This window comes from Cygnus olor, chromosome 1, assembly GCF_009769625.2.
Source record: "Cygnus olor isolate bCygOlo1 chromosome 1, bCygOlo1.pri.v2, whole genome shotgun sequence".
Classification (NCBI taxonomy): Eukaryota; Metazoa; Chordata; class Aves; order Anseriformes; family Anatidae; genus Cygnus; species Cygnus olor.
Window position 1 is genome coordinate 151,364,772 of NC_049169.1, and position 14,620 is coordinate 151,379,391.

The following is a 14,620-nucleotide window of genomic DNA, read 5'->3' on the forward strand; positions in this document are numbered from 1 at the left end:
GGGGGCAACCCCCAACCCCCCCCCATCACCCCTCCCACATCCAACCCCCACCAACCCCCATTTATGCTGCCGGCTGTGCCAACCACCCCTACCGCCCCAACCCCAGCACCACGACCCCACCCGGGCCTGGGGGGGGGGGGGGACAAAGCCCACCCACCCCCGGGGTGCCCGGCACCCCTGGCGGGGACCCCTCGCCCCCATCCCTGCCGCACGTGGGTACGTGCCGGCGCTGCGGGCCGGGGGGGCAGCGCGGCTCCTCCTCCCCGGGCGCCCGGCGGCGACTGGGCGCCGAGGCTGCGGCGGGCGGGCGGGGGGCGGCGGCGGCGGCGGCGGCTTCCAGCGGGGCCGGGGGGCGGCGGGGAGGGGGCTGCGGGCGGGGTCGGCGCCCGGAGAAGGGCGGCAGGCGGTGTCTCCGCCCGAAGAAGAAGCCGGGCTTCGCCGGGGGCCGGCGGTGCGCTCTCCCGCCGCGGGGCCGCACAATGGCAGGCGCTCAGTAGGATGGATCCTGCCGTGGCTTTTGTTCTGCGGATCCACCCATCCTCCTAGCAGTCAAGTGCCAGGCTATGGTTTTCTCCTCGGGGATCTCTCCGCCGCGTTTTGCCGGCGTCTCCGGTGAGGGTTTGGCCTCGGCTGGGATTTCGCTACCTTACTTTTCGTTTGGCTTCGCGCTGAAAAAGGGGATTTTTCTTATTTTTATTATTTATTTTTTTTCCCTCTCCCTCTCTCTCTTTCCACGCTTTTGGTTATAATCCAATGTTGATCTAGGGGGAATAACCGTTCAGCCTGGCTGAAAAAAGCATCCATTGAAAAGTCTCAAAGAAATATACCACGTGAGGAAAAAAAAAACTGGGAGAAGATCGGAATATAATCATTTTTTCTATGATAAAACTGGTGCCCCTCTTCAGGAGAACTGGTCTCAATTTATTATTATGCAACCACAAGGATCTCTTCTTTCTCAGGGTGTATAAGCTGCTGGATTGCTTTTCGCCCAAATCAATGTGGTTTCTTTGGAACATTTTCAGCAAAGGATCGCATATGCTGCAGTGTCTTTGTGGCAAGAGTCTTAAGAAAAACAAGAACCAAACTGGTAAGCAATCCATTGCACTGCGTTGTTTTTCTTTTATGCTACCCTGTCTGTTGCTCTCCGAGGTAGATCTGCAATCCTGCTGAGGGGAGAAGGGGGAAATATAACGAGGCCGGCACGGACATGCATGTGCATACGTGTATGAATAAGCAAGGAGCAGCACGGATTAGCTTCAGCCCCTGTCACCACGGAGGAAAAAGATAATCCAAGGCGACCCTATAGCCCGGTCCGCATCTCCTAGTTGCCGTGCGCTATTTCTGAGGAGGAAACTTTGTTCTCGCTGCCCTTTCCGAGGGGCGGCCGGTAGCGCCCACCCTCCCGGCTCCCGGGGGCGAACCCCCCGGGCACTGCCCCTGCGGGGCGCCCGCTGCGGGGCCGAGCAGCGCGGCCCCGCCGTGCCCGTGCGAGCCGGCCCCGCTGCGGTGGGCGAGGGGCCCCGGGGCTCCGGTCCTGCCCCGCACTTCGTGCTCAGCTCGCCATAAGTCGCCCCCTCCACACCCACTCGCCTCGTCCGGCTTTGCCCAAGCCGAGCCCGGCACCCCCCGCCCCCGGATGGGGAAAGGAGGTGGGGGGGGGTCCCCGTTTATCGCCCCCCCCCCTCCACCGGGACTTCAAGCCAGGGATGTGGAGGGGGCGTGTGTGGGGGGCACGGACCGGGGGTGGCCGCTTGCCCGGGGTTTGTGCCCTAGACGGCAGCCGAGGCGAGCGGCAGCAGCACGGCCGGCGTGGCCGCGCCTCCTCCGGGATGCCCCCTCCGTGCACACCCGCCTGGGGCCGTGCCGTGCTTCTCCATTTCTGCCTCGCTGCCGGCATCATGCGCTTCCCTTCAGCCCGGCTCCGACGGGGAAACTTGCGGTGCATTACATAAGAAATGTAAATGCGGGTGCCCCGGGCCACCCGGCTCCGGGCGGGGGGGAGGGTCACGGCTGCCGCTGTTGCATCCCTCCGGCTCCGGGCGTCCGGCTCGTAGGGAGGCTTTTCGGGGAAATACCGGCCCTCCTTGCCTAACCCCCCCGAGCCCCGGTCCCCCCCCTTTTCCTCCCTGCTCGCTCCCCCGGCCGGCGGGTTGTCTGCAAGCACTTCGTGCCGGGGGAGGCGAGAGCTGCCGGAGCCCGGGCTGCGTGGGGAGGGATGCTCTGCGTGTGCGTGTGCCGGCTGCCCTGCAGTGGCAGCTCCCGAGCAGGAGGCTCCTGACGCTGGCACTGCAGTGTAGTAGATCATAGGCTCTCCTCGCCTCTCTGACACCCCAACACCGCCAAGCAGCAGCCCCGGCAGCCAGCACCCCTCTGCTCCCCGGCCAGCCGGGGGCCGGACCCCGCTTTGCCCTGCTCGCAAAGGTGCGGGGAGTCACGGTGGGCACCTCGGCGGATTTTTTGTGCCCCCCCCCCCCCCCTTCTCCCCGCTCCTGCTTTGCCAGCTCGGCTCCCCCCTTCCCTCCCCGGCGCTGCAGCAAAGAGCAGCCACTTCTCAGCATACCAAAGAAGCCGAAATGCCCCGCTGGGGGCTGGGGAGCGGCCGCAGCCTCCCGCAAGCCGCCCCCGGCTTCCCTTGCCCCTTCCCTCTGCACCGAGACGCCCCCCCCCGGGCCGAGGGCAACTTCCAGGCTCTGTGCCCCCCGCTCCGGGCAAGGGCAGCCTCGCACCCCCCACGACGGCGCCTGCCCCTGCCCGGCCCCGGCCGTGCTCAGAGGGGCCGTGACCGCCGTGGGAGGCTTCGGGGGGGGGGGACGGAGCCCGCTGCCGCCCTCCGGGGGAGGCCCGCACCAGCGCCGCCGTGCCCTGAGCGAGAGGCGATGCTGATGCTCCTGGGAAGGGTTTTGGGGGCGGAGGTGGTTTCTAGACCTTTCAGTTCGCAGCCCCGGGGGGGTGGGGGTGGGTGGAGAGGCGTCACACCCCCCCCCCCCCTCTACACCCCCAGGCCCCCAAAAGGGTGGGCTGGTGGGAAACTGCACCTGAAGCCGAGAGGCGGCCCCGGAGGTGTCGGGGATGGTGCCCCCCGGCCGGGGTCGCGGTGCCCCCGTCCAGCCGCTTTCCCATCGCCCCCCCGGAGGAGGAGACCCCTGGTCCCCAAATTCCGGCCCCGGGCAGCGCTGAACGGCGACTGCTCGCAGAGGCTGGGCCGGGCAAGGGGGTCTTGGGGTACCGGGGACAAATCACCTCCAGCTGCTGTGCGGTGCCCTCAGCAGAGCGGGGTGACTCGGCCGCGACGCCCCCGGAGGGCTCCCCTTCCTGCCACCACCCCTCTCCTTCGCCTGCAAAACTTTTTAGGATCGGCGGGGCTCTTTGCTCTCCAAAAGGCTGCAAACACGGGCGAGCAGCGACTGCTGAGCCAGCCAAGGGGAAAAGCGGGTAGGTTAGGCAGCTGAGATTTCAGATCGTTCAGTTATTTGCGGCCTGATGCCATTTATTTATTTATTTATTTATTTCTATATGGGTCCCTCACAACAGCCGGTCTCTTTCCAGAAACGGATTTCCAGGTGTTCTCTGCTTGGCATTTCCACCCTGCGGCTGGCTGCAGCCCTCTCCACCCTGTGCTGACCTTCTCCGGGGCTCGCCTGCTGTCCCCAGGGGGGTTCCCAGCACACCGTAGGGTCCGGAGCCAGGGCGAGAGGGGCAGGAGGGATGGGGAGCCCCGCGGGAGGTGTCAGAGCTCCGGCAGGGTTGGGGCAGGAGGCTTTGGTTTGTCTGTCGTGGAAATGCATCTGGCTGAACGCAGTGTTTCAGATCCCAGATCCTGGAAAGAGGAGCAGCCTGTGAGCACTACAGTTGCTTACCTCTTTGCGTTTCTTCATAAGGAGGAAAACTTTGAGGAACCGTAGGTGTGGCTTTGCTGGCACTGATTGACTTTTTTGTCTTCTTCCTGGAGTTTAATAACGCACAAAGCGATGAAGCCCCATGTACCTTCAGCGTCCTGCCCAACACGAAAATATTTCCAACGTGTTAGGTTCCTCGGGCCTCACTTGCAGGTGTAATTACTCTCACCTAACTCAGCCACTCCAGCTTGTCACACACACACAGAGGACTTCACAAAGTGTGGGACTACAGGAACACTTTCTCAGAAAGAGTTAAACATTGCTTGAGACCGCAGGGCCTGTAATGGTGAGATGCCATCCTGATGGCTTCCCCCCATGGCTCTGCACTATGCATGTTCTGCTAGGGAATGGCTAAGTTTTCAGGAGAATTTGGAGCTTGGGAGGATATGGGGAAGGTGAGTACCCCGGGTGTTTTTTAAGGCAAATACAGGAAGTGACTAACATTTTTTACCAGCTGACAGCTGCTAGGTTGCCCATGGGAGATGGGTTATTTCGCTGGGGCATGAGATGCCCCCAGCGCTATCACATTTCACTCCTGGTGGCAGCCCAGCAGGCAGAGGATGTATCGCATTTCCTCTCCATCTACCTCCAAGGAGAGGCATCTCTCCAACTCAGTCAGGGGTGTTGACAGGAGAGTAGATGGAAATTGGCATTACTATAAATATGTTGCTGATAGAGGAATTTAGTTTCTGTTAGTATCAATCCTGGATCAATCTCAAGCACAAAACCTATTTAAAAAGAAGAACATCTGACATGCGAGTGGTGTCTAAACTGGGATCTCTGTATAATCCCCATAAAGCAGTCAGGCTGCTCCTTCATGGTCACTTATCATCTTGAAAAAGTTTCCGAGCATAGTCATGCGAGATTGAATCTGTTTAAAACAGCAGTTTGGGTCCTGCTCATAAAATATATAGTGTGAGTCATTATCTGAATTTGAAGCAAACTGGGGCCACCCGCTGTGTTTCTTACTCACGGAAAACAAACCTCCCACCGAAAGGCAAAGGACCCCAGTAAGAGCTGCGGGATTGGGTCCTTGGAGTTTCTTTCAAGTAGGTCTGAAAAGCATCTCTGACTGCCTAAATACCGTAATTCCTGTGCTGTTATTAGAGCCACGGTGTGCTTCTCTCACTCAGATGTAAAATTGCCTATTTACATGTATCTCACCTACTGAAGTTTTGTCCTTTATGGAATACGTTTTGTGAATTTATACAAATTTGATTATTGTTGAGCAAATTAGATTGCATATTCTACTTGTTAAGGGGTGAAATTTATGCCTGCTCATGAATCTCCCTACTGTGATAAAATGCTTATACCTCAATGTTCAATGTCTGCTAATGATAGGCCATTTATAAATGAATTCAAATATACAAAGGATGACTTAGGCTTGGAGAAAATATGAAAAATGCATTTACAGAAATAATTGGTTTAAATATTTATGTGTATGCCATTTTCCTTTAAGAGTGATGTTTATTCCACTTACCTGTTTAGATTAAGTATATTAATTTTGAGCTAAAATCCCCGTTGACTTCAAATTCAGGTAAGGAGTGATTTAGACATTCAGAATTTGTCCCTTTCTTTGCAAAGATTTTCCGTCCTGTAAATGTCTGTAAAAATGTAGTTTGGAGAGGAGAGAGCTGCTTGAAACTGGAAAGCAGTTTTTCAAGAGGACTTGATGAAAGTTAAAGAAAGAAGCAGCTGGGCACTACAGCAACCGTGGGATGGTATTTTGTAGTTTATGGGGTCATTATCGAAATTTCTCTGTAATTGTAGAGTTAGATGCTGCAAGTCTAGAAGGTGGTTGGACAAATGAAGTGGTTGTGTGCAAGTTAAACTGTGCTGAATATTCACAGAAGTTAGCCAAATGAGGTTGTGAGTGCTGAGTCCTAGTAGAGCAGGTTTCAGGTAGTCAGGGCTGGTCTCATTATTATGGGTTCATTTCTATACCTAATTCTGTTTAAGATCTCCCTTGGCATTTTGAACGCACTATTACTGCCCTATGCCTTGTTTGTTGGCTTGTTAAACATTGCAGACATGTCCAACATTGCAAAAGTATGCTGTTGATTTTTTTTTCTCTGTGTTTCAGTGAATGATAGCTTTTTAAAGACAAATTACTAGTTCACTAAACAACTTACCGAGTAACAAAACACCAAATGCTTTTAAATTTGGAAAATCTCTGTTGTGGGGAAAGAACAAACAAACAAAAAACCAAACCTGTTGTGGTGCAGCACAGGCTTGAATTAGAGTACCTGAGAGCTACTTGCCACTGCATGGAAAGACTGTATTCAACAGACAAACAGTGTACCTGGAAATAAACTTTGCAGAACTGGGACCATGTTTTAGTTGAGAAAGAGCCAGCATCAAAGAGCACGTTTCAACTGTCAGAACAAACAATGTGGCTGCGAGGAAAATATTTTTGTTGGAGGCCACGTGATGAAGTGCTCAAAGGAGTATATTCATCTTCAGACTGGATATTTCAAAAATTATTTATCATGTTCTCAAAGTGGATCCTGAGAGGTTCTAAACCACTCAAAAGTACTCAAAATTATAGTTGCAAGGGGAACTGGTGGTGTTTGGCACCATGACAGACTGAACTCACAATGAACAAAACATATGTAAGGGATGTGTCTTTTTGAATATACTCTGCGCCAAAGGTAAATACCCAGCAAAACTGCTGTTCAAATAAGGAACGCATGGTCTTTGAACGGGACCTTTTTGGGGGCTGTGGTGGTTTTACTCAGGTGGGCAGCTGAGCTCCACCACAACTGCTCTCTCACTCCCCCTCCTCAAAGAGGAACGGGGAGAAAATACGATGAAAAGGGCTCAAGGGTTGAGATAAGGATGAGGAGATCGCACAGTAATTATTGTGATGAGCAAAACAGACTCAGCATAGGGAGACAGTAAGATTTATTGCTAATTACTAACAAGCTAGAGAAGTGAGAAACAAAGGGAAGAAACCAAAAGCACCTCCTCCCCCCGAGCGGTGCAGGGGAACGGGGGAATGGGGGTTATGGTCAGTCTATAGTGCTGCTTCTCCGCCGCTCCTTCTCGGTCACTCTCGTCCCCTGTGCTGTGGGGTCCCTCCCACGGGATGCAGTCCTTGCTGAACTGATCCGGCGTGGGCTTCCCACAGGCAGCAGCTCTTCAAGAACTGCTCCAGATATGGGTCCATACCACAGGGTCCATCCCTCAGGAGCACACTGCTCCAACCTCGGTCCCCCAGGGGCAGCAGCTCCTGCCAGGTCACCTGCTCCTGCGTGGTCTCCTCTCCATAGGCTACAGGTCCGGCCTGGAATCTGCTCCGGCAGGGGTCTTCCACAGGCCGCAGCCTCTGTCAGTGCAGGTCCACCTGCTCCACTGTTGTCTCCTCCACGGGCTGCAGCGTGGAACCCTGCTCCACCGTGGTACTCCATGGGCTGCAGGGGGACAGCCTGCTTCACCGTGGTCCTCACCACAGACCGCAGGGGACTTCTGCTCCAGCGCCTGGAGCACCTCTCCCCCTCCTTCCTCACTGACCTTGGTGCCTGCAAGGCTCTTCCTCACTCCTCTCATTCTCCCAGCTGCTGTGTGGCGCAGCGTTTTTTTTTTTCCCCGTCTTAAATATGCTCTCACAGAGGTGCAAAACAACATCACTTATTGGCTCGGCTCTGGACAGCAGTGGGGCCCTTACCTAACATGGGGCAGCTTCTAGATTCTTCTCACAGAAGCCACCCCTATGGCCCCCTGCTACCAAAGCCTTGCCACGTAAACCCACTACAAGGGCAAACCCTCCAAAATCATTAAGTGAAAGGCTTTTAATGGATAAATGTAATGCAGGCTTTGTATGTCCGTAGCATACTCTGTTATAAGCACTCCCATTAAGTAATAGCAAGAGAAGTAAATAGTTGCTGATGAGACAGCACTGAGAAGTCAGAATAATAATATCTGTAGTAAAATTCAATGCACAAGTCAGAATAATAACACCTGTAGTAAATGGACTAGTCTAGGTAACATATCGTGTAGAACGTAAACAAATTTTAATAGTTTGGCAGTTAATATTGGATAGTTGTGTGTGGTAGATGACAATAAATGGCACTCAGTTGATGGCAGAAATTGATGGTGTAATTCTGATGTCCGTATCCTGTGTTTTCATTCTGACACCTGCTTATTTTACTTTTAGCTGGAAACAGCATAAGGATTTGCACTGAACAAGTTTTATGTTTGCATACAGAAGGTAGTATCTTGGAAATTATTTGGCTTGATCTTTTGGTGGCACTAAGGTTAACCAGGTCTCAGAAGACAGTAGAATTGTAGCAGGGTTAAACATTTTAATTTAACTGAAATTATTTTCGCTTTTACTGTCAAAGAATGATCCAAAATAAGCTGTAATCCCGTATGAAAGATTTGTTTTAAGGAGTTTCCAGAAAGGTCTCATACAGGAATAGACTTCGCTGTTCTCTGCAAATTCATCATGTCATCATTTTTTTTTCATGCAGCTTTCTCATTTGGAAAGCTAAGAAAAGGATGAGGACGCAGAATGTGTGCAACTAATGCCTCAGCTCTTGAACGTATCCTATCTCCAGCACTGGGCAGTAGGTGGAGTTAAAAAAAAAAAGCAAACAAAAACAAACAAGGCAAATCTGTGTTTGATCCTTCTCCTAACCTATCCACACAGTTTTCAGTTATCACCAGACTGTCAGAAATCTCTTTATTCAGGCCTCTGCATTTATTAGCCTATGAAGGAGCTTGTCAAAGAGCATTTCTACTTTGTTCTTCAAAAGCTTTGTGTGGCAGTGAGCTCCAAGTAACCATGTGTGGAAGGGGTATGTGAAGGGGTTTGTACTTTCTGTGAGTGCTCCTTTGCTTGACTTTTGTTGAAAATCAGAAGCTAACACTGCTATTGTCACTTCATGTTCTTGATTATTGAAATTTTCAGTATTTTTTTTTCAGGGGATTTTTCAGGGGTATCTCATATGTAAGGTGAAGAGCACTTCCCTCATGGTCCCTTCTCCTTCCTTGAATGGTCAGAAAAATACTCAGCATTTCTATCATCTCAGTTCCCATGCAGTGTAACTTGCCTTTGCTGAGGAAGTAAGTTGTCTCTGGCTTTAGAGGAAGAAGATGAAACAGCAGCTGACACATCCCTTTGCATGGGGAATCTGCCTCTGTGGTCCTGCTGAAGCCAGTGGAGGTTTTTGGTTGTGTGTGGAGGTGTCTTCAGAGCATTGCCCATGGTTTCACCACAGCCCAGAAGCTCACAGAGCCACAGCGCAGTGAGGAAGATGGAGTCCAGCACCGACAGGTCGCTTCTGCTTTCATCCAGCTAGAAGGAGTTCATTCCTGTACATTTTCTAGGCTATGGGATACAGAAGTATCTCCTGCAAAGGGCATGTTTTCACAAAGTCCTTTCTCTTGACGGGGATATTGCTGCCTTGAACAAGCTTTTAAAGAAGTAAGTTCTAGTGTCACTGAAAACTAGAATTTATACCACTGTTAAATGGTTCAAGCAGGAGAGAGAGCTTGCATATAAAATCAGATACTTCTGTTTACATATAAATCTCTTGGTTCTCAGCAATGCTAGCAAAGGAAATTAGAAGAATTTCATTGTCCTTTAATGAGGCTTTGAGTTGAAAATGTTAATTTAAAGAAAACAAGTTTGCCAGACTTGTTACTCTTTCAGTAAATGCATTTCTAAGCATGTCCTTCTATATTTAAACAAAACTCCCAGGTAACAGTTTCCCATTCTACTTCTTGTCAGAGAAGTGCATTATGGAGCACTGCAGTTGCCTGGTAGCTTTCTACACATATCACACATTGCTAAGATAGGTAAATTTACAGACACCGAATGACATGACCAAGAACTAACAGTGCAAAACATAGTGGAAAATACAGAAAAAGGTACGGAAAAAATATAGAGTAGGTAACTGCTTAAAAAAAGCAGTGAAATCATTAGTATGGCATTAGATGATAAAATAGATTGTCCTATCAGGAATATCTTGATAAGAGTTAAATTAATAGTAGTACTTATTAATTCATAGGGCTCATGGTATGAGAAAACACTTTACAGTTCAGATATTCTTGCAACTAGAAACTGCACGTAGATACCTACACTACTGATAGTCCCCAAGAAAAAACCTAAGCATGATTTAGACATTATCCCACTAAGAGATCAGCACAAGATCTCAGATGTGAATTAACTTTAGGCTATCTAAAACCCAGATGTCATTTTGTGGCTTGAACTCTTTAAGCTTTTACTAAAATCCATGTTTTTAAATGGCATTAACAGGTGCATTAAAATCTGTAAAGCCTTGTGCCCCCCAGGGATTTCCTCCTAGAACTGATGCTTTGTCCCCATGTAAAGGTGACTTTCTGTCTCAAAAAACAGGGTTATACAGACTTCCAGCACCCAAAACATCTTCTAATCTCCTGGCTTTACTGGGACCTGTTATATAACCATGAATATGGTTTTGGCCCATCACAGACACCGTGGCCTCCATAATATCATCTTGCATCTCTCAGTTCTTTCACCTGCTCTCTGGGTTAGGATCTGTGAGGAAAATTAGCCCTTAATTATAATTCTTTCTGATGTTTTTAAGTTCTCTCCACTTTGAATAATTAGCTAGTGGCAGTGAGCAGAGCTATCTTACAGGTTATTACTGAAGTAATAGATATTTATGATGGATGAAGGGTAGGCTGATGAACTATCCTGGTTTATTGGACATGAGCTGTATGAATGATTGGTTTCCCTCTTGCTGCTATTTTACAATAGCAGAACAGTAGCAGAAGTACATAAATGTAGAGGCAGCAAAGCAACTGTGATTGATTAGGAAAGGACAGTAAAATCAGCAGGAGGAATCAGAAAACCCAAGAACAAATGCCACCCCTTTCTATTGTCCTGGGGACTGTTTGAGCATATTACTTGTTTGAGGATAAAATGCTTTATACGGGATTCTGCAGTTAAAGCCGGACAACTCAGCTTCCAGGATAATATTGCTGACCTCTTCTTACTTGACCTGGTACAGAGTAGATTTTGGGGCCTGGCTGTGCTTGTTCACATGGGTGCCATGTGTCTCCTAGAAGCTTGTGACCGTGGTACCCTACTAAAGCTGCTCCCAAGAGTTCCCAGAGAACTGCAAATCCTTTGCGGGTGCAAGACATGCCATGTATGTCTATACCTTCAGCAGGGTACAGATAGAATGAACTTGTAGTCTGGGTCCTGCTTACCTTTGATTCACCTTTGATTCACCTTGTTCACCTTTAATTGAGTTCACTTTTGGTAGTCCAGTTTGGAGACATTATTGTATGAGAAGATTATAATATGCCACTTCAGTGCAACATACTTTAGGGTTCCTGCTGACTAGGAACATTTGTGACAAAGCAGGTGACTATATGCATTATTTCTGCCTGTGTCTTGAAGTATTGAGCTCTGTCTACTTGCAAAAAAAAATTTGAAACATGTTGAAGATGAGTTCTCTCACCTTTGAAACTTGTATCATTAACTCTTTTTTCCATGGAACAGCACCTAAAAACAATATAGGATTGTTCTACAGCAAATATGTCATTATGTAGTGTTTGTGTTGAAGACACTTTTTTTTTTTTTTTTTTGAAGAAGCCTGTATTTTGTTTTATATCTAGACTTTGAACCCTGATAATGTTTGTGGAGTTGTGGAAGTGTAAGGGAAAAAAAAAAAAGCTTTTGTAGCTTCCTAGGCAATATCTATCTGGGTAAAATCAATGAGTTTAATCATGGTTGGAGGAATGTGTGCCAAAGAACTGGGAATGGAGTCATTGTGATTTTATGTTCTGGTGTCTTTCCTTATTTCAGTTTGTCTTTGCAGTTTATAAGAGATGATGTATCTGGGGTACTACTGACATGAAATGGAGGTGAGTCCTGAGGTTTGTAAGCCACAGAAGATATTCTCTCCTCATTGAAGGTTTTCAGAGAAAGATTATCTTAGAAGACATTGGCTGTCTGAGCACTGTCAAAGCACGCACATCAATTTTGAACATTGCCATACACCACTGAGGAAAATACAATACGAGCAGTTCCTCAAGATGCCTAATTAGACATGGTGCTCTTAAAAACAAAGCAAAACAAAACAAAAACAAAAACTGTAAGCACAATGAGAAAAAATAATTGAACCTAAGGATGTACAGATGAATAGAATGGTAATTTATCTACTTAATTTTATGGCCTCTTAAATGCTGGATCAGAAATATTTTATCCCTGTTGTGTCAGCTTCCTCCAGAATGAAAGAGGAGGTAGCAGTCTGGGACCTTATAACCAGAGCAGAAGTAAACTTTAAGTTCTGCAGGTTAGGTTAAAACCTTTTAACAAAATATCGGGAGAAATGGCAAGATGAGAGTTCATTATGCTTGCTGAGGCCCATTTTCTTGCCTTTCATTGACTAACTGGAGTCATTATGGCTTAAGTTGGCTGCCAAAAAGAATACTTGCTAATAATATTAAGATGGAAGATGGGGAAAAGGTAATTACTAAGACCGAGTAGTCATATATATAGGCTAAGAATTTGGGGGTGGAATTTGATGAAGTTCAAACAGAAGTAAGTCAGAATGCGATGTTAGTACATTAGGTTAGATTTTTTTTAAGTGTGGATGATACTTGAACAGTGTGGGATGATCTCTCTCCCACTTATTCTCAGAGGAAGATGGAAAACCAGAATGACAAAAGAAGTTATAAAGTAAATAATACAGGGATTAAAGGAATCTGTAGTCATTTAGAGAGGTTAGTGACAGAGTCCTTCAGGCAAACAGAATTTAGAAATTCTTTAAGCTACTTATCAATTGAAGAGCAAATAGACCTGAAATTTAAGGACATTTTCATGGAAAACATCTATTTCTAGAAGCATTCCTTTACCAAGGACATATAGGAGTTATATTTGATAGAGTCTGGCTTCTCTCAACGTATTCCATTTATAGGTATCTCACTAAAGGTGAGATACCCTTGTAAATGCTACTTTGTTTTCATAAAACAAAGGCATTCCCACACTTGCATGAGTCTATCATCTGTTGTTGCACAGCTCTGAAGGAGTGGCCTCCAGAGTGACCTTAGACCGAGTGTCCAGTACCTCCTGCCTGCTGGCATGTGGATAGTCTGCCGTCTGTCTGCGTGAGCATGCCTGGCAGCCATTACTTTTCTGAACCTGCATGGGCATGTGGTGTCCTACGTGTGCCCCAGCTGCCCAGGCTAACACCTGCAGGCTCACTAGAGATGGCACACGAGTCTGGTCGTGAGGGTGGTCAACAAGCTAACAGTAAATGAAGCTAACCCTAAACCATCAGTGTAGTTGCCACAGTATCTGCTGGTGAGAGGAAATGTGTTATTTTTTCCGACCTAAATCTGATTTACAGCACAGTTTTTAAAATGTGGTGTGTGTGCTTTTATGGATCTTCAGCTTTGTGAATCTTTTTATCAGACACCATGAAATGGGCAATATAAACTGTAGAGGTATCCAACACCAGAAGCATTTAACTATATTTTATCTTTAGCAAGAGGTTTCAAAGGCATTTCTGCACACTTGCAGGCATTAGTACAGGTTCAATATTATTTTTACTTTTTCTTCCAATAGCTTGTTAAGTGCACAGCCAAGTAGGCCAAGAATTTTAGGTGCCATCCAGGCAAACCAGATCACCATAAATCTGCCTAAAAAAGCATATTCTGGAGATCCTAAAGTAACTTTGAGGGGAGAGTCAATCTCATCTTATTATCAGGTGGCAAGTAAGAATTGCAAAGAACTATACTCCTTCATTTGGGCATTTATATTCTTCCCCCACCTTAAGCTCTTCCTAACTGCCAAGAAGCCTAAGCTTGAGCTTATATCGCTTGATTAAAAAGGAAGATGGATTAATCCAAGCCCAAATGGCTATGGCTGGCTCATATACACATTACTAGTAGTTACTGCCATCCCTAGCAGGTTTGGGTGGAGAAAGCTAGCTGAAGTGGTCCAAAACCATCTGTGACGTAAATAACAAGTGTGAGTGACCAGGGGTCTAGCACTTTTATTTACAGTACAAGCACAGCCGAAGAGAATTAGAGAACCCCTTTTGACTCCACTAAGGAAAGTCAGAGCAAGCTGTACCTGTAGGGTGATTTACTTGTACCCCCAGCCTTAGAGTGGGAACACACCTGGACTAATACCAGCATATGTCACCATCCCAGGCATGCAAAGGGGATATTAAAGCTTAAGTGGAAGGGATATATCTCAGCTCTGAGAAGGAAGCAGCTAGGAAAGTTCTTTCCATGTGTTCTTGATCAACCCTGTGAAAGCTGGTGAAGAAAAGAGAACAGAGCACCCAGCTTTGGAGTAAGTCTGGCGGCTGAACAGCAGAGACCTGAGTTGACAAGAAATAAATCATAATGGATTTCTGAGGAGGGTGAACCAGCCAGGAGGGAAGGCTCAGTCTTTCTGGGGAAAGCAACAGATTTCTCCTTTCTCCTTTCCCTGACAAACAGAAGATGTTGTTCCAGGGTAAGGAAGAGCTGAAGGTCAAGAGTTTTCCTCTGTCTCTAAAAGAAACCTTTCTCTTCCACTTCACTGACTTGTACTCACCTTCTTCCTCACTGACCTTATCCTTTCATCTGCTTGTGCATGTGCAATGAGACTGGTCAACATTATTGGTCAAATGACTAAGCTGTTGTTTTATTGCATGCTTATCTTCAATTTGCTGAGCTCTTTGACACCACCCTGAGTTACTGCTGCACGTGCTTCTTAATCTTCCTTTTAATAA

The 14,620-nt window shown here is 47.9% G+C and overlaps 1 protein-coding gene across 3 annotated transcripts in view; it reads left to right on the forward strand.

The window, feature by feature from the left end:
• Positions 1-375: 375 nt before the first annotated feature.
• FGF14 (fibroblast growth factor 14) overlaps positions 376-14,620 on the forward strand; it is a 411,758-nt gene continuing 397,513 nt past the window's right edge. Inside the window, exons 1-2 of one of the 3 annotated variants that reach the window (XM_040537873.1) lie at positions 376-612; positions 766-1,087. In XM_040537873.1, coding sequence (XP_040393807.1) covers positions 880-1,087 — 208 coding nt within the window. In that variant the 5' untranslated portion in view covers positions 376-612; positions 766-879. Of the gene's footprint in view, positions 1,088-14,620 lie in introns of all 3 variants that reach the window. The other 2 variants (XM_040537865.1, XM_040537898.1) reach the window with 2 other exon arrangements.